The 20,708-nt window shown below is 41.1% G+C and overlaps 1 protein-coding gene across 1 annotated transcript in view; it reads left to right on the plus strand.

The window, feature by feature from the left end:
* LOC121326630 (claudin-18-like) overlaps window positions 1-19,222 on the plus strand; it is a 40,271-nt gene extending 21,049 nt beyond the window's left edge. Inside the window, exons 3-5 of the mRNA XM_041269968.1 lie at window positions 2,932-3,034; window positions 13,960-14,070; window positions 17,872-19,222. Of these exons, the coding sequence (XP_041125902.1) occupies window positions 2,932-3,034; window positions 13,960-14,070; window positions 17,872-18,028 (371 nt within the window). The 3' untranslated portion in view covers window positions 18,029-19,222. The remainder of the gene's footprint in view (window positions 1-2,931; window positions 3,035-13,959; window positions 14,071-17,871) is intronic.
* The last annotated feature ends 1,486 nt before the right edge of the window (window positions 19,223-20,708 follow it).

Raw genomic sequence — 20,708 nt, forward strand, 5'->3', positions numbered from 1 at the left:
TGTAGCTATAAATCCAATAACAAGTTTTAGTATAAAAATACTTTTTTTTTTGCTGTACATATTTTATTTATACGGTTGAAAAAATAAAAAACTCATCTCTTAATAATAACATGTATGGGTACATGTTTGTGTTTTAAGCAATAAGACCGATCATTTCTCAATTCTATTTACCATCAGCTAAACAAAGTATTTATTTATTTATTTATTTATTTATTTATTTAGTTTTATACGTTAAAATGTTTTAACAAACTACAGCACCACATCATTTTGAGCAAATAATAGATTTTAATACTGTTATAGTATAACATTGAGACTGTACAACTTTAGTTTTTTTTATTTTTATTTTCATTGTCTATATAAAAATTATTTGGCATAGTAAAATACTAAATACCAAATGTTTAAATCATTCCATGAAAGGAAGTGTGATTTGTTGGTTTTGTTTTTGTGAATTACAGTAATTTAAGTGATTTACATTAGTCTTTCTTCAATTATGCCTTTATTTTATCGTGGTATTTATTTTAACAGTTATCATACCATACAAATTTTATACCGTCCCATCCCTTGTGGGCAAACTATAATGATATTTTGTTGCTCGTCGGATCCCCTTTTTTTTCTCTTTCAACGGCCAGGCAGCTGATCAGACCTGCAGCTGGTATCAATCAGTAACCCGTCTCACACCACTCCTTATCTGCGGCATTGAGACTTAACTGGATATTATTTTGGGGGTCTCCTGCCTTGTCCGACGGCCAGACAGGAGATCTTCAATCCAGATAGGTGAAATGCCAATTCTTTTTGTTTCATTCATAAGAACATAAGAACATAAGAAAGTTTACAAACGAGAGGAGGCCATTCGGCCCATCTTGCTCGTTTGGTTGTTAGTAGCTTATTGATCCCAAAATCTCATCAAGCAGCTTCTTGAAGGATCCCAGGGTGTCAGCTTCAACAACATTACTGGGGAGTTGATTCCAGACCCTCACAATTCTCTGTGTAAAAAAGTGTCTCCTATTTTCTGTTCTGAATGCCCCTTTTTCTAAACTCCATTTGTGACCCCTGGTCCTTGTTTCTTTTTTCAGGCTGAAAAAGTCCCTTGGGTCGACACTGTCAATACCTTTTAGAATTTTGAATGCTTGAATTAGGTCGCCACGTAGTCTTCTTTGTTCAAGACTGAACAGATTCAATTCTTTTAGCCTGTCTGCATATGACATGCCTTTTAAGCCCGGAATAATTCTGGTCGCTCTTCTTTGCACTCTTTCTAGAGCAGCAATATCTTTTTTATAGCGAGGTGACCAGAACTGCACACAATATTCAAGATGAGGTCTTACAAGTGCATTGTACAGTTTTAACATTACTTCCCTTGATTTAAATTCAACACTTTTCACAATGTATCCGAGCATCTTGTTAGCCTTTTTTATAGCTTCCCCACATTGTCTAGATGAAGACATTTCTGAGTCAACAAAAACTCCTAGGTCTTTTTCATAGATTCCTTCTCCAATTTCAATATCTCCCATATGATATTTATAATGTACATTTTTATTTCCTGCGTGCAGTACCTTACACTTTTCTCTATTAAATGTCATTTGCCATGTGTCTGCCCAGTTCTGAATCTTGTCTAGATCATTTTGAATGACCTTTGCTGCTGCAACAGTGTTTGCCACTCCTCCTACTTTTGTGTCGTCTGCAAATTTAACAAGTTTGCTTACTATACCAGAATCTAAATCATTAATGTAGATTAGGAATAGCAGAGGACCTAATACTGATCCCTGTGGTACACCGCTGGTTACCACACTCCATTCTGAGGTTTTTCCTCTAATCAGTACTTTCTGTTTTCTACAAGTTAACCACTCCCTAATCCATGTACATGTGTTTCCCTGAATCCCAACTGCGTTCAGTTTGAGAATTAATCTTTTGTGCGGGACTTTGTCAAAAGCTTTCTGGAAATCTAAATAAACCATGTCATATGCTTTGCAATTATCCATTATCGATGTTGCATCCTCAAAAAAATCAAGCAAGTTAGTTAGGCACGATCTCCCTTTCCTAAAACCATGTTGACTGTCTCCCAGTACCCTGTTACCATATAGGTAATTTTCCATTTTGGATCTTATTATAGTTTCCATAAGTTTGCATATAATAGAAGTCAGGCTTACTGGTCTGTAGTTACCTGGTTCAGTTTTGTTTCCCTTTTTGTGGATCGGTATTACGTTTGCAATTTTCCAGTCTGTCGGTACCACCCCTGTGTCAAGAGACTGCTGCATGATCTTGGTTAGCGGTTTGTAAATTACTTCTTTCATTTCTTTGAGTACTACTGGGAGGATCTCATCCGGCCCAGGGGATTTGTTTATTTTAAGAGCTCCTAGTCCCTTTAACACTTCTGCCTCAGTTATGCTAAAGTGACGGAGTCAATACGATTATGCTAAGTTCCTCGCATACTGGATAAGTAAAATACTTTGTTTTTACCAATAGCTTCATGAGGTTTGTCCTGAACTACTGAAATGATGTTTGTAACTTAGGTTAGGGGGGAATGGACAAACCCTCATTCGCTATGTCATTCAATTAGCACCTATTCATTCCCTACTGATTATTCATCAGTATTATAAATACCCAGTGTACTCACCCCACACTTTGCTTTTGCTTAGTTTTCACAATCCCACCTCATCACCCTCTTCCATTACTTTTATTTCAAAGTTATTGGGGGTCTCCTGCCTTGTCCGATGGCCAGACAGGAGATCTTCAATCCAGATAGGTGAAATGCCCAATTCTTTTTTGTTTCATTCCTTGCATATTGCATAAATAAAATACTTTGCTTTTACCTAATCAATAGCGTCGTGGGGTTTGTCCTGAGCTACTGAATGTTACAATAAAACCTGTTCAACTCTTGACTTTATACCATCCATGCTAGCTGATGTACCACCTAACACTTCTTTTTAAACACAGGTGTTTGTGGCATTGCTGGTGTGTCCGTCTTCGCAAACCTGATTGTGACCAACTTCATGTTCACGACCACATCAGCCACTATGCAAGGGTCTCTCCAGCCAAGGTAAGTGGAAGTGTAGCCCAACACACATTCCAGAGCCGCACAAAAGAAATTGCATATCCCAAATTAATCTTTCGACTGCCATACAAAAAGAACTGAGTCACCATAAAATGACACTTTTACATCGTCTATCAATTTCCTTGTGCAATTTGTATCTCCTGGCACCCGGGGCAACAAGATTTGTGGGACAGAAAACAAGTTTTGCTGCGAAACTTTTCCCATCAGACAAGTAGTTTTTATTTATTTTCCCTGTTTGTTCTGTTGCTAGAAAGACACTCGGTATATTTGTTAGAGCCACGCAAGTTTCTGAAAAATGAATTGCGGAATTCAATCACATACACAAACATTTTATCCCTTTGAGTGATTATTAAAATGCACTGTCGGTCTAGTGCATGCACTTGATTATTAGTGTACAAACCAGCTGAAAGCCATATGTTTGTAATGAATACTGACGAAATACAGATAATTTTTTTTTTTTTTACCGTAAAAAATAAAATATATATATATATATATATATATATATATATATATATATATATATATATATATATATATATATATATATATATGGGGCTCTGGGAAAAATTAAGAGACCACTGCAAAATTATCAGTTTCTCTGGTTTTACTATTTATAGGTATGTGTTTGGGTAAAATGAACATTTTTGGTTTATTCTATAAACTACTGACAACATTTCTCCCAAATTCCAAATAAAAATATTGTCATTTAGAGCATTTATTTGCAAAAAATGACAACTGGTCAAAACAACAAAAAAGATTCAGTGTTGTCAGACCTCGAACAATGCAAAGAAAATAAATTCATATTCATTTTTAAACAACACAATACTAATGTTTTAACTTAGGAAGAGTTCAGAAATCAATATTTGGTGGAATAACCCTGATTTTCAAGTACAGCTTTCATGCGTCTTGGCATGCTCTCCACCAGTCTTTCACATTGATGTTGGGTGACTTTATGCCACTCCTGGCGCAAAAATTCAAGCAGCTCGGCTTTGTTTCATGGCTTGTGACCATCCATCTTCCTCTTGATCACATTCCAGAGGTTTTCAATGGGGTTCAGGTCTGGAGATTGGGCTGGCCATGACAGGATCTTGATCTGGTGGTCTTTCATCCACACCTTGATTGACCTGGCTGTGTGGCATGGAGCATTGTCCTGCTGGAAAAACCAATCCTCAGAGTTGGGGAACATTGTCAGAGCAGAAGGAAGCAAGTTTTATTCCAGGACAACCTTGTACTTGGCTTGATTCATGCATCCTTCACAAAGACAAATCTGCCCGATTCCAGCCTTGCTGAGGCACCCCCAGATCATCACCAATCCTCCACCATATTTCACGGTGGGTGCGAGACACTGTGGCTTGTAGGCCTCTCCAGGTCTCCGTCTAACCATTAGACGACAAGATGTTGGGCAAAGCTTACTTCAGTCCTCTACGGTCCAATCCTTATGGTCTTTTGCAAACCTTAGCCTGGCTCTTCTCTGCTTCTCATTGATGAAGGGCTTTTTTCTAGCTTTGCACGACTTCAGCCCTGCCCCTAGGAGCCTGTTTCGAACTGTCCTCGCCGTGCACTTCACCCCAGCTGCCGTTTGCCATTCTTTTTGTAGGTCACTTGATGTCATCCTACGGTTGCTGAGTGACATTCGAATGAGTTGGCGGTCATCCCGACCAGTGGAGAGTCATTATCGCCCTCTACCGGTCTGTAGCTTTGTTGTCCCCAATGTGTGCTGCTTGACCTTGTTCTTATGAACCGCCGTCTTTGAAATTTTAAGGATGGAAGCAACCCGACGCTCACTGTATCCCTCTGCCAGTAAAGCCAGAATTGAACCCTTCTTTTCCTCATTCAAAACTTTCTTTTTCAACTCTTTGGGCATGGTCAATAGTTATTTTTTGATTCCAATTACTTTTGAGGTACTACTAGCACTGTTTTGCCATCCAAATAACATGCAGGCAATAAACAATAAACAACGAGGTGGAACAACCACAACAACACGTCCTAAGAAAAAAAGGCTGAACTAGAGAGAAAGAAAGAGAGAGAGAGACATGAATAAATCATAACCAGGTACACAGGTTGTGGTGCCGGAGGGAGTGAGAGTGTCTAATGCTTCAACGTATGATTCTCCTTGAAGCATGGACGTACAGAGCTTGGCGCCACCTCTTCGCTGTCACTTGATGTTGATGGTAAATATTCTTTGCTTATGTCTTCACTGACACACTATACATCCGATTCAGTGGAAGAATTGTATGTATTTGAATTTAAATCAGAATATGAATTAAGTATTATTACTAATACTTCTTTCTCACCGAGCGATTTTCGCCGGTTTACAAACACTGTTGACATTACCGGTACCGGTATGTTTAAACTCCCTGGGGACCAGACAGCAGTGAATGTACCGGTATGTTCATACTACTCAAAGGAGTAAAAAGTGTTTACGTCCCCCCCCTATTAATTTTGATTGGCTAGCTGTGGAAGAAGCTGATCTTCTGTTGGTTACAAAGAAAACCAGAAATGGCTACCTGAGTGGAAGGGTCTCTGTCAAAACACAGGCTAATCTTTTAAATTTAAGGTATTATTTACATTTTTTGTAAATGAGCAAATAAGTAATACTTCTTTCTTAATACATGAACCTGACATTTAAATGCAGCAATTTAGTAAATTTACAAATTATATATATATATATATATATATAATTTGTAAATTTACTAAATTGCTGCATTTTCCATGAGGATCAACACATGCTTGTTGCACACCACAGGTAGGAAGCACTGGCAAGCAAAATCACCTGTAGCTCCAGCATATGCAGGGACGTCCAGCGGCCCAACCAGGACCCGATGATTCCTCTGCTTTCGCAGACTGCGCCCCAACCTGGGTATGGAGGCGTCCGTCGTCACTACCCCGCGATTGGAAACTACTCCCATTCGGACCCTTTGGCGCAGATGATAGGTCGTCCTCCACCAGCGCAGGGCCGCCGAGCACGCAGGACACACTGTCTGCCGACGGTGTCTGTTGTGCTTGGATGCAGATAAAACTCATTGAGCCACGTTTGTGGCGGGCGCATGCACAGTAAGCCCAGCTTGATGGCTGACATCGCTGCAGCCATCAGACCCAGGAATTTCTAGCACAAGACAAGGGGCACCCTCGATGCTTGCTGCTCTGTCGTCTGACAGGTATACGCGTATTGTAGTGGAGTCCAGCCGGAGCCCCACATACATTGTGCACTGCAGCGGCGTAAGCTGACTCTTGGCATTGTTGATGGTGAGGCCCAGCCTCACCAGATGCTCTGTCACAAGTGCTGTGTGGGCCACTGCTCCCTCCCGCGACTGGGAACAAATCAACCAGTCGTCGAGGTAGTTCATCACTTTGACCACTTGCAGCCGCAAGGGGGTGAGAATAGTACTTTGAAAACGAATGGGAAGCCAGGGAGAGGCCAAATGGCTGTGCCGTAAACTGGGTCCAATGCTGCAACCCTTCAGGGGCCCTGCTGGGGCTATATGAGGCAGCTGCCTAGGGCGATTGCCCTGGAATCACCTTCTAGGGTGCTGCTGCGTGGACTGGCTACGGCATGCACACCCTCCACGTTGCGGCAGAACCCCGTCTCTTGCCTGTGGTGATGCCTGTAGGCAACGCCTAAGGTCACCCAACGGGGCTGTGGGGACTGGCACCATCCTGGTGACTATCCACATTGGAGGTGTGTGCCGGTGGCTCGATCTACCTCACAACGGAGCGGGAGTTAGGAGCAATGCGGCCACCTGCCTAGACGTCTCATGTTCTCAGCAGGATCTCCTCCACTGCGGGACCAAAGGTATGGTGTAGCGATATATGCGTGTCCAAAAGCGTAGCCTTATCAGCATCAGGCACCCGCGCCTGCGACAGCCACAGCTGTCTGCGCGTGACCACTAGGCCAGCCAGGCTCTTGCCCAGAGTCTATCTTTCCAGGCCGGAGATCTGAAGCAACGTGTGCGATAAAAATCGCAACTCAGGGAGCGGGGTGTCACGCAAAATGCCATTCATGTACACGACCAGCATACTGGATGTGTTCGCCAGACGGGTACTCTGAGCTCCCGCCACGTACGCCCTATCAACATGTGTCTCAGCCCAGGCCCAGCTTTTCCACACCTTCCAGCAGGCCAGTTGAGGATCGTGCCTCAACTGAGTAAGTGCTGTGGCTGGGTGGTCCCAAGAGGAGTGCACTTCCTCCATAAAGTCAGGGAAGGCAGGGAAGGGCTGATGCCAAAGGGTCACATCATGCGGCCGAAAGACAGAGCAACGTGGCTCTGCCACTGTTGCCCAGGGGACCTGCAGGTACGTTGCCGCGTGCCTCATGAGCGTGGACATTGACCCTGACAGCGGTGGTGCACTAGTAACAGATGACACCTCGGAACCAGGGACTGCTTCGGTCGGTAACTCGGGTTCCGCCTCGACCTCCATCTCTGCTGGAAAGGCAGACTCCCCCCACGAGGCCATGATGGAAAGCACGTCCTTCTCCGAACTTCGTGCCCGGTCTTCCTGCTCACCCTAGTCTCCCAAAGGGATATCAGGGAGCGGTACAGAGACTCTTAGTGGCACCAGGGGTGGGGGCAGAGCCACGCAAGGGGCCGAAGCCATCGGGGCCTGCAGCTTCTCCAAAAGCTCCATGATCCGTGCGATCTGGGTCTTCATATCCATGATGTCCCGTCCTGCCGAGACTTCTTCACCCATTTCACTGTAGGCGACAGGGGTGGACACAGATGCCTGAGCACAAGGAATTCCCCTGGAGGGGCTCTGTGACAGCATTGAGAGGTGTGGCTGGGAAGGACTCACTGCAGGGGATGAAGAACACCCCTGTGCAACTCTCTCCAGGCTGAAGAGGTGTGTTCGGAGCCTAAGCACTGAACACACATGGTATGCCTATCTACCTGAGGGATGTTAGTCCCACAGGCCTTGCAGGCATGAAACCCAGCCCACAGTGGAAGTGCATAACATGGAGAGTACGTGCAGTACTTGCACCGACTACCGTAGCACTAACGCACCGCATGCACCGAGTACCATGCAGCTCCAGATACCATGCGCACCAAGTGCAATAAGCACGGGGCATCAGGTACCGTGTGCACCACGTGCACCAAGCACCGTGTGCACCGAGCACCGGATGTATCGCTTGAACTGAGTACCGTGCAGCGCCGGGCACCATGCGCACCACGTGCACAGAGTACCGCGTGCACCCTGTGCAACAAGTACAGCGCGTACAGTGCGCAATGCCTGCATTGGGTACTGTGTATCAAAGAGCACCGTGCACACCGTGGTACCGAAGTAGCATGGGCTGACCATGCACCGCGGTATTTAGAAAACACCATGGGCAGCTGTGCAATGGTGCCTACCCTAACCGCATGGTCACACTTGGGCAGTGTGTAGCATATAACAGGGGGACACAAGGACCGAAGCCACGGCGGGCGATTGACAACAAAACAATAATACAGTACAATAATACAGTACAGTACAGATGGGGCGAGCACACTGTCTGTTCATGTAGTGGTGGACCAACGCAGCCGACAAGAGATATCTCAACTCAACAACGGGGCTGGCCCCATTGAGAAGTACACGGCTGGTTCGGCTGCAAGCAGCCGCGCTGCAGCTAGTCTCTGAGCAAGCAAGGGGATGCGCAGCACAATAAAAACAACAAGGCCCGACCGGCGGCCCGAAGGCAGCTAGTGGACTAACTTGACAACGGGGACAAGGCTGGCCTAGTCCCGGGGGAGTAATAGAGCTCTCCCAAGTAAAAAAGGGGGTGAAAGACACACACTCACTCCTTTAAATAAATACTGTATAAGCAGTCGACTCACAGATGACAGACAGAAAGACAAGCAGCCAGCAACGCAAGCGAGCAGGTGTAGAAGGCAGTATAAGAAAGAGAAAAAAGGGCTATGATTTAGGAGCTACTGATTCTGTGAAAGCGGCAAGCCAGCTTTCAGCACGAAGTGCAGGGGAACTAGTAGGAAGCTCAACGCAGCACTTTTTAAGTAATAAAAAGGGCTCAATGCAGCACAGATGGTCTTACCTTACCAACTTGAGAAGTGAAAAGAGGTCAATTCTTCCCTGCATGACGGTTTTATTCCCTCGGTAGGTGGGACCGAGGAGGTCTTCAAGGGAAGGGGGCCTATCGGCAGCTTTGATAGTAAGAGCTCAGTGACACCTACCAATAGGCAGGCGTATATCCCATAAACGATGTTTGGTGGTCATCTTCAAATTGAAAGGGAACATATTTTGTGTCTGCAGAATTTGATGGTGCCTGCTGTAATTACTGCGTGCATTTTGATAGAACAGTAAAAAATAAATAAATAAATAAATAGATAAATCGGAGAAACTTGCAGGTTATACATGTCCTTGGTAAATATGGGGTTCAGCAGTTACAAAACTGAAAGAATGTCAAGAAAAATTTGAATTTAACAAAGCAGCAGTAATAGTTGACAATTAATTTGTGTCTGTGATACAACATACTAAAACACCTGTACATCAGAAGTTGAATTCAGCTTTTAAAGAAAGAGTGGAAAAAACAGGCAGAAGCTATTTTTATATTTGAATAACTCAGAAGTATTGTTTATTATAGTTGTACTCTTAGTATGTTACTTGCATTTACTGGAAAATGTGTTCCAAACTGCACTGAAAGAAACATTTCCTTAAAGTATGTTATAGGAAAGTTTGTTGAGGTGAGGTCGGGTCACAAGGAATCTTTTGGTATCTTGAAGAATTTATTTAACTCTTCAAGCTACAAAGCTAGACCCGCCCCTGTTAATCACTAATTGATTGATTGTGTTCACTGTTAAATAAAATCAAAATCCAGCAAGTTACTACTTTTTTGTGTGTGTGTGTGTTTTGTGCAACAAGGAGGAGGCAAGTATTGTTAAGAAGGACAAGTAAATTTTTCTAGCATTTTGTCCCATCGACAACAAGTTTTTTCAGAAATTGCACACCCTGAAAACGTTTTACAAGCACATCAAATCAAATGGTTAATATGATCTAAGAGAAAACATTTATTTCATTGATCATATATACAGTACATAAGAACATAAGAAAATAAGAAAGTTTACAAACGAGAGGAGGCCATTCGGCCCATCTTGCTCGTTTGGTTGTTAGTAGCTTATTGATCCCAGAATCTCATGAAGCAGCTTCTTGAAGGATCCCAGGGTGTCAGCTTCAACAACATTACTGGGGAGTTGATTCCAGACCCTCACAATTCTCTATGTAAAAAAGTGCCTCCTATTTTCTGCTCTGAATGTCCCCTTGTCTAATCTCCATTTGTGACTCCTGGTCCTTGTTTCTTTTTTCAGGATGAGAAAGACCCTTGGGTCGACACTGTCAATACCTTTTAGAATTTTGAATGCTTGAATTAGGTCGCCACGTAGTCTTCTTTGTTCAAGAATGAATAGATTCAATTCTTTTAGCCTGTCTGCATATGACATGCCTTTTAAGCCCAGAATAATTCTGGTCGCTCTTCTTTGCACTCTTTCTAGAGCAGCAATATCTTTTTTATAGCGAGGTGACCAGAACTGCACATAATATTCAAGATGAGGTCTTACTAGTGCATTGTACAGTTTTAACATTACAAAATTCAACACTTTTCACAATGTATCCGAGCATCTTGTTAGCCTTTTCTATAGCTTCCCCACATGGTTTAGATAAAGACATTTTGGAGTGAACAAAAACTCCTAGGTCTTTTTCATAGATTCCTTCTCCAATTTCAGTATCTCCCATATGATATTCATGATGTACATTTTTATTTCCTGCGTGCAGTACCTTACACTTTTCTCTATTAAATGTCATTTGCCATGTGTCTGCCCAGTTCTGAATCTTGTCTAGATAAATTTGAATGACCTTTGCTGCTACAACAGTGTTTGCCACTCCTCCTACTTTTGTGTCAGCTGCAAATTTAACAAGTTTGCTTACTATACCAGAATCTAAATCATTAATGTAGATTAGGAATAGCAGAGGACCTAATACTGATCCCTGTGGTAAACCACTGGTTACCACACTCCATTCTGAGGTTTCTCCTCTAATCAGTACTTTCTGTTTTCTACATGTTAACCACTCCCTAATCCATGTACATGTGTTTCCTTGAATCCCAACTGCGTTCAGTTTGAGAATTAATCTTTTGTGCGGGACTTTGTCAAAAGCTTTCTGGAAATCTAAATAAACCATGTCATATGCTTTGCAATTATCCATTATCGATGTTGCATCCTCAAAAAAATCAAGCAAGTTAGTTAGACATGATCTCCCTTTCCTAAAACCATGTTGACTGTCTCCCAGTACCCTGTTACCATATAGGTAATTTATTATAGTTCTTATTATAGTTTCCATAAGATTGTGTATAATAGAAGTCAGGCTTACTGGTCTGTAGTTACCTGGTTCAGTTTTGTTTCCCTTTTTGTGGATCGGTATTACGTTTGCAATTTTCCAGTCTGTCGGTACCACCCCTGTGTCAAGAGACTGCTGCATGATCTTGGTTAGCGGTTTGTAAATTACTTCTTTCATTTCTTTGAGTACTACTGGGAGGATCTCATCCGGCCCAGGGGATTTGTTTATTTTAAGAGCTCCTAGTCCCTTTAACACTTCTGCCTCAGTTATGCTAAAGTTATTTAAAACTGGATAGGAACTGGATGACATGTGGGGCATGTTGTCAGTATCTTCCTTTGTAAAAACTTGTGAAAAGTAATCATTTAATATATTTGCTATTTTTTTTTTTCTTCATCTACGATTTTGCCATTTGTATCTCTTAAACATTTAATCTCCTCTTTGAATGTTCTCTTGCTGTTGTAATATTGGAAAAACATTTTGGAATTGGTTTTAGCTCCCTTAGCAATGTTCATTTCTATTTCTCTCTTGGCCTTTCTAACTTCCTTTTTGACTTGCGTTTGCAGTTCTGTATACTCTTTCTGCGTACTTTCTTTTTGGTCCTTTTTTAATGCTCTGTAAAGTGCATTTTTTCGCTGAATATTTTTTTTAATTGATCTATTAAACCATTTTGGCAATTTAGTTTTACATTTAGATTTGTCTACTTTAGGGATGTAATTGTTTTGCGCCTCTAGTACTACATTTTTGAAGAACAACCATCCTTCTTCTGTGGGTGTTTTCTCTATTTTACTCCAATCTACTTCTGTTAGTCTCTGTTTCATACCTTCATAGTTTGCTTTTCTAAAATTGTAAACCTTAGCTTTAGTCTTTACTTTTGGGGTTTTAAAAAACACTTCAAATGAGACCATGTTGTGGTCTGAGTTTGCCAGTGGTTCTCTGACCTCTGTTTTAGTTATTCTATCTTCGTTATTTGAAAAGACTAAATCAAGGCATGCCTCCCCTCTAGTCGGTGCCTTGACAAATTGTGTTAGGAAGCAGTCATTTGTCATTTCCACCATTTCTATTTCATCCTTCGTGCTACCCACCGGGTTTTCCCATTTTATATGGGGGAAGTTGAAATCCCCCATTAGTATGGCTTCTCCTTTGCTACACGCATTTCTAATGTCATTGTATAACAGATTATTGTGCTCACCGTCTGAATCTGGTGGTCTATAGCATGCTCCTATTATTATGCCCTTTGAATTTTTGTCCGTTATTCTGACCCATATTGATTCAGCTTTATTTTCTTTGTCCAGGTTTAACACCTGGGCTTCAAGACTGTTTCTTATGTATAGCGCTACCCCTCCTCCTCTTCTGTCCTGCCTGTCTTTCCTATACAGTGTATACCCACAAATATTATATTCGTCCCCATCACTCTCAGACAACCAAGTTTCAGTAACACCTATCACATCATAGTTACCTGTTAGTGCAGTAGCTTCAAGTTCTAGAATTTTGTTTCTGATACTTCTAGCATTTAGATAAATACATTTAATGGTTGTCTTACCTGAGTTGTTGTTCTTGTTTTGATGCGGTCTCCCTTCTGTTTTTTTGTTGATTTCTCCCCCCTTCCTTTCTAGTTTAAATGCTTCTGAACCTGCTCGAGGATTTTTTCTCCAAGTAGACTGGTTCCCTTGTTATTTAAGTGCAGTCCATCCCGTCTATACAGATAGTCCTCGTTGTAGAATGTGGTCCAATGATCAAGATAGGTGAAGCCTTCCCGTGTGCACCACGTCTTCAGCCATGCGTTTTGATTAATTATTTCCCGCTGTCCATATGGTCCTTTGCAAGGTGCCCGTAGTATACCATAAAATACCACAGTTTTGGTTTTCTCTTTTAATTTCCTTCCTAGCTCTCTGAATTTTTTTTGCAGGGATTTTGGTCCGTCTCTTCCAATGTTGTTTGTACCGATGTGGACGACTACTACCGGGTCGTCTCCTGTTCGTTCTAGGAGCCTGTCCACGTTCTCAGTGATGTGCTTGACCGAGGCTCCCGGAAGGCAGCACACTGTTGTAGTAAGGGGGTCCAAACTGCGAATTGGACTTGCTGTGTTTCAATATGGAGTCCCCAACAGTCATGACCTCCCTTCTTTTTGCTGTCTGGTCACCACTGTCAATAGGGTCCTGGATGTTGTTCCTTTCATTCTCTTGTTGTTGGTTCTGCTCATCAAAATTCTGAAGTGACTCAAATCTGTTGGTTGTTTTGATTTCTGGTAGTTGTGTTTGAAGAAGTTTCTTTTTTTCCCTGCTTCTGCCTACCTGAACCCAACTGTTCTGACCTTCTATCTCCCTGGTGGCTTTCAGTCTGTTAGGGGTGATGCAGACTTCCATGAATTGTGGGTGTGCCAGTTCCTCAAGATCCTGTTGCTGTCTCACTTCTTCCAGCTCCATTTCTAGCATACGTACTAATTTATGCAAATCCTGGATCGCGCAGCACTTTATGCACACTTGGTTTAGCTAGACAACAAAATATCTTGTTCATATAGGAGATGATGACTTGTTAGAACTTATTTTGTACCGTGTATTCTCGCTTGCTCAAAGATGCTTTTCTGTGTATTTCAGGTACACCTTTGGCCCTGCCCTCTTCATGGGCTGGGTGGGAGGAGCAGTGCTGGTAGTGGGCGGGATTATGATGTGTGTGGCCTGCAAAGGAATGGCACCTGAGAAGACTCAGTAAGTTTCTATGGCAACCCCTGTAACTTATTGCCCTGAATAACAGCCCTCAAAGGATACAAGCAGTATTCCAAACCTCTTTTTTTAGCAGCAGTACAAACTTGCTACTAAGGCAATGGGATTACCATTGAATTTACATAGGAGTTCTGTGACACATTAGTAGTGGAATAAATAATTTAACAACCTATGATAAATCACCAGTTGGGTTCATTCATGGTTAGGCCATATTGACACATTAAATTATACAAGCACTACATTTTACTGACTAATTCATAGTTTTAATTATGTAACACATTTTGTAATTGTTCCAGCAACAAACTAAATGGTACTCAATGTTACTTTACAAAAGTCATAGATTTCTTAGGGTAATTTGTAGAACAGAGTCTGCGTTGGAATGTGGTATTTTTGGTTAATGTTTTTAAAACGGTAAAATGTACATTTTAATTTTAATTGCTTGTGGCACAAAAAGTTAAAGGCTTCATTGACTAACATCAGATGTTATGTTTAGAGAAAGGGAAACAGTTATATAAACCATTCAGATGATTCTGTTATAGGAAATATTTAAACAGAATATATTCCAGAAACATATTGTACAATTATTTTGCTTAAAGGGAAAACACTTCAGGAGCCTCTTGAGGACAGAATAATCGTTCATATATATTCTGGGTTAACTCCAATAATTTTTCAATTTTTTTTCAAAAGAGGAATTTCTTTTAAAATCTAGAGCCAAATAATGAAGGGGTCAATTTGACAACCCCATGCCCTGCTGGATTGTATGGGAGTATTCTACTGAACTGTGGAATCACTCTGGATTGCAGCAACCACTTTCCTGGATCAACCCTTTGCTTAGGGTTAGGGTTAGAGTTAGGGTTAGGGTTACAGTTATTGTGCTTATGTAATTCAAGTCAATGCAATTGTTTATTTCTAATTTGAAAATTGTATTCTTCTCCTTTTAAAAAAATCGGAATTGATTTGAAATTTGAGTAAAGAATATACGCTCCTTAGTTTCTTATTGTTTATGTCATAACACAGATAAAAGGATTTGCTTAAAATTGTATTTTAATTGTATTTTAACGCTACTAAAAGAAAGAGCGTGCGACAACTAACTTTTATAGAAATCCATTCAAATTTGTAAAGAAGCTCTTTACCAGTGAGAAAAATGGCACACTAAAATCATCGAAGTTTGAGCTGGAGAGATATTTGGAGAAAACACATATAGATCCAAAAAGACAGGAGCCTATGCCAATTCCATCAGACATCCCACCTATCAATCCACTCGAATACCAAATGGACGACTGTGCACCTAAGAGGAAAGAAGTAGAGCAAGCTGTGAGAAAAGCACGGGCATCATCATCTCCAGGGCCTAATCGCGTTCCATACAGAGTGTACAAGAGTGCTTCTGGAGTTCTACGAATCCTGTGGAAATTGATGAAAGTCGCATGGGAGAAACAGGCTGTACCAAGAGCATGGCCCTGAGCAGGTGGAGTTTTTATATCAAAAGAAAAGGATTCTACAAGCATTGATCAGTTTCGTCCTATTTCCTTATTAAACATTGAAGGCGAGAATTCTTTCAGTATTATTTTGCAGAGATTGTCAACCTACCTATTAAAGAACTGCTTCATTGACACTTCAATACAAAAAGCAGGCATTCCAGGTTTCCCAGGATGCTTAGAACACATCAGCGTAATCTGGCAACAAATTTAATCAGCAAAAAAGTAGAGGAAGGAGCTCCATGTGACATTCCTGGATGTGGCTAATGCATATGGTTCAGTGCTACATGAACTTCTTTGGGCAGCACTTGATTTTTACAGCATACCGATGACAATAACAAATTTAGAGAAAGCCTACTTTGGAGATTTGCAATTTAGTTTTTCAACTTCAGAATTCAGCACTACATGGCAATGCCTAGAAGTTGGAATGATGGCAGGATGTACCATTTCTCCACTGGCTTTTACCATGGCAATGGAAGTAATTATTAGGGCATCAAAATGGGTAGTGGGAGGAGAGCGCTTGGCTTCTGTAATGTGACTACCACCAATTCAAGCATACATTTATGTCATGACAACTATGACTACAACAGTAGTCTGCACTAATCAGTTATTGGGCAAATTAACCAATAACATTGAATGGACACGAATGCAATTCAAGCCCACTAAATCAAGGAGCATCTCTAAAATTAAAGGTAAAGTAGTAGATAAAAGGTTCTAGATTAACGGGGAGGCAATACCAGCAGTGTCAAGATGCCAGTCAAAAGTCTAGGGAGATGGTACGACAGGGATCTAAAGGACATAGTTTTTGTAGAGGAAGTTAGACAACAAGCAGTGGAAGGATTGAAGAGCATAGACAGCAGCGCTTTACCGGCAAATTGAAACTGGTGCTTTCAGTTTGGTCTACTGCCAAGACTGCTGTGGCCACTGACTGTGTACAAGGTTTCCTTGACAACAGTTGAAAAGCTGGAAGTTTAATCAGTTCATATGTCAGGAAATGGTTGGGAGTTCCACGCAGGCTCAGCAGAGTGGAACTTTATGGTAAAGGAATACTGCAGCTACCAATCTCTGCTCTAACCGAGGAGTTTAAGTGCGCCAAAGTCCTACTGGACATGACGTTAGTAGATTCACGCAACAGATGCATAAGGGAGGCAGCACCTGTGTTGAAAACTGGAAGAAAATGGACAGCAAAGAAAGCTGTGGAAGATGCTAAGGCTGTCCTTTGAATCAGAGATATTATGGGGCAAGTTCAGCATGGAAAAGGACGTTTTGGTCTCAGTTCAGCTCCTCCTACATGGCACCCAGCTCAACGGAGGAAGCTGGTAGTCAATGAGGTGCAAAAGCAGGATGAGTGGATCAGGTGTGTAAGGGGCCATTTCCCAGGCCAAGCAGGGAGAATGGATGAGATGGGAGAGTGTGGAACAATGCAAGATCGGCTGGTAAGACCTATGGACAGTGGAACAGAACAGGATCAGTTTCCTCATCAGATCAGCATATGATGTTCTCCCATTACTACAGAACCTAAACCTCTGGGTGGGTGAGGATCCCTCATGTCCTTTGTGTTCATCACCTGCAACATTAAGGCACATTTTGACAGGATGTAAGGTGGGTCTTAGCCAAGGACGGTTTACTTGGTGCCATGACCAGGTGCTGCAATGTTTGGCCTCAGCATTGGAAGATGAGCGTAACCTGAGTTGCCACCAGTTCCATCAAAGCATTACATACAAAAGACAATATTCCTCCATCCAGGAGAGCAACCACCAAGAAAAGGTGTTAAAACCAAGTCTCACCCAGGACAACTGGAAGCTGCTAGAGACTGGAAGATGCTGGCAGATGTTGGTCAATGGCTTATTTTTCCACCTGAGATTGTCACCACTAACCTTCGACCAGACATTGTTTTGTGGTCTAGATCAGCACGCCTTGTTCATCTGGTAGAGTTAACAGTGCCATGGGTAGATGTGCACGAGGCGTATGAGATACGAAATTTCAGCACGCTCAACTAGCTGCTGAAGCGGAACAGCGAGGATGGAGAATCCGAGTTTACCCAGTGGAGGTGGATTGTCGAGGATTTGTGGCACACTCTACAACCCGGTTTCTCAGAGATGTCAGGTTCAGTGGCCAAGAGTTGTGTCACACATTTAAGAACTTCATGTGAACATTGCAAAATGACCGTGCAAAAATACTATGGTAAACTTTTAACAGGGTAGAAGCACTCAGTTTGTATGTAGATACTCCAGCAGCCATTTTGTGTGGATGAGTTGATGAACTGCATATCATGTAGCCTGATTTTAAAATACTTTTTCTGTGTTTTTAGCTACAACACAGTAGCCTACAAAGCATCTAGACCCAACACCATCTACAAGTCCGGAGATGAGCGGTCCAGACGTGGGTTTGACGAGGACTACAAGAAAAGTACAACTCGCAGCGACGATGGCAGGCAAACACAGCCTTCCAGATTTGACTACGTGTAACACCGGTCTGCAACTAGGGAGGCTGCCGGTGAAATACAAACCTCAAACTGTCTTAGAACAGGGGATCAAAGATGGGTCTCTGCAGCTTTCATTGACAACCAGTTTAGCCAGGTTATAACAGATTAGGAATTTGACCAACATCATATGATTACATCCAGGTCATAAATGTAATAAATTATATTAAAATGCATATTAAAGTGAATTCTCAGGACATTGGTAATCCTTGTTATTGAATGTATTTGTTTAATATTTGTGAGCCTGTTCGCAAACATTATACTTTGATTAAGGATTGCCCCACAGGCTCTAATTTTCTACTCCCCTTTATGGTGTAACAAATTACTTTTGAGTAGAACTAGCAGATTGTATAGTACCACATTATGTACTGAACGCAGAGGTGCATAACTAGCAGGTCCCTTTACTTTTTTTAACTTAAAAATTTGGCATTAGCTGAAGTTGTCTACTTATGGTTTAACACAGCTTTAAATGACAAAATTGCAGTAATGAATTTAACCTTAAAGGAAAGTGAAGCATGTGATTATAGTCAATATCCCCAGTTCTGACTGTGTTGTGACAGTGCTGCGCTTGCATTTTTAAAATATTTTTACTTGTTATTTCTTGTTTTTTTATAGTTATAAACATACTTAAATAGACTAATCACACCCACAGAATTCTGGTGTGTGTAGTCTGGTATCTAAAATAATAATAATAAAAAAGCTTATATTTTTTGGTTCTGTTTCTTGACCCCTACTGTGCTTTTTATCAATTTCAGATTCCTCCCCTTCACCCCAAATAACACCACAGGCTTGTGTATGGCCTATAAAAAATCAGGCACCAAGAGTTACATGAAAAGTCTGTTTTGATTAAACAGTTTGATAACTAGGAATACAACCATTGTAGGTTTAAGTAAACTTTAGTAAAATGTCGGTTTAGGTAAACTAGGGCCTAAGCTGTGGTAAATGGCCCTAGTTATTAGTAAGGACTGGCTGATTATTATAGCTGAGAAGTGTCGTGTGTACCATGTTACATATCTTCACCGTTAGACTGTACTAAGATGCAAAGAATGGAAGTCGCACCAGTATGTACTGTAATTAATTACTGCTACATTAAGGCTGTAATCATCTGTCTCTTTTTGTTCTTCATATTTGTATGACTTGAGAAAAATGCATTTTTTTCATTAAAGTTTTCAAAGTAATAGTTTTTCTACATTTTGTACATTCTTGTTTCTTTTTATATATAAATGCATGCTTATAGATATTAAACGAGCCATTGAAACTGTCAAATTTAACAACACAAAATACAGATAATCAATTATGGTGAACCAAACAGGACATGAATAAATAAATCATTTTAAGCAATAATAATAATAATAATAATAATAATAATAATAAATAATAATAATAATAATAATAATAATAATAATAATATACTGATCACAGTATATTATTTTTTTCCGTATGGGGACTTGCAACTCAGATTCCTTCTCTCCTCGTCAAAGTCACTGCACTGACACCAGGGAAAAGTAAAATCTGAGTGGTACCTGCACTGGTTGATCAATCGCAATCAAGGAGAAACCTGGTGCTTTTTTAATAAACAAAATAATCAGATAAATATTTGATTAAGCTGCTTTTCCATGAGTTCAGGAGCTGCTCTTCTAGTTCTAGTTGCCTGCAACAGATATATGTAACATAAGCAAGATCAGACAGTGCCTTTATAGAAAGAAGAGACAGTACCATCTAGGGATCTGTCACTTTCTGTTAGTTTTGCTGGCACTAGACAGCAATCATCTTGATGGTGCTGAAACTAGTAATATAAAGAAACTTTTGCAGATCAAGCCTACATTGCACAAGTCTACGGCATTACTGGAACTGAACAGCAGCTCCTGAACTTTTTGTTAAAGCACCTTGACACTGAATTGTACAAAAAAACACATTATTTGCGTAATTGCAATTAGAAACACTGATGATTGGAAACACCATGATGTATAAGTCATTTGAAGAGGTCTGCTCTTTAATTGAGGGCAATGGAAAAGGCAGCGCATTGTTCTTAAAAGGAATTTCTGTTCGTTCTTGAATTTGAACTTAGAAAGCTTATTCTTGCACATTCTTTCAACTCATGCACATCACATGTTCCAGGCAGATCAAAGGAATATTACTTCCCGATAGCAAACAAGCCCTAGTTCTGGGAATGGGTGGGACCGATACACCATGGATGCAGCAGAGATAAGAAATGCTAGTGGAAAACAACCCTGTGAGAAACCCCATAGCTGATAGCAAGTTTCGGTCACTTTGTAAAACATAAAAGGCTTTACTGACAGGGCTTACAGGAACCTCGAGCTGTGTTTCTTTCTACTGAAAACAGTAGAGAAATACATTTAAAATAATGACATGGACGATCAACCTAACAAAGACGAGAATTCAAACAATGAGGTTCAGACCAGTAACAGAAGAATTAAGGGAAACGTTTTTAGGAGCAAGAAAAAAAACACTTGCTTTGCACCAGATACATGAAAAAGGATTTGAATAGACACCTTGTTTTATGTTTACATCAATTTAATTTTATAAATCCCAATCATGTCCATCTGTGTCTGCCTGTCACACTATACTGTGTGAACACGACAACTGTCTTTATTTTGATTTGTTTTCATTGATATTAGTTTTTTGTTAAGTCTGTACATTTATTG

Source organism: Polyodon spathula, chromosome 14 (genome assembly GCF_017654505.1).
Source record: "Polyodon spathula isolate WHYD16114869_AA chromosome 14, ASM1765450v1, whole genome shotgun sequence".
NCBI lineage: Eukaryota > Metazoa > Chordata > Actinopteri > Acipenseriformes > Polyodontidae > Polyodon > Polyodon spathula.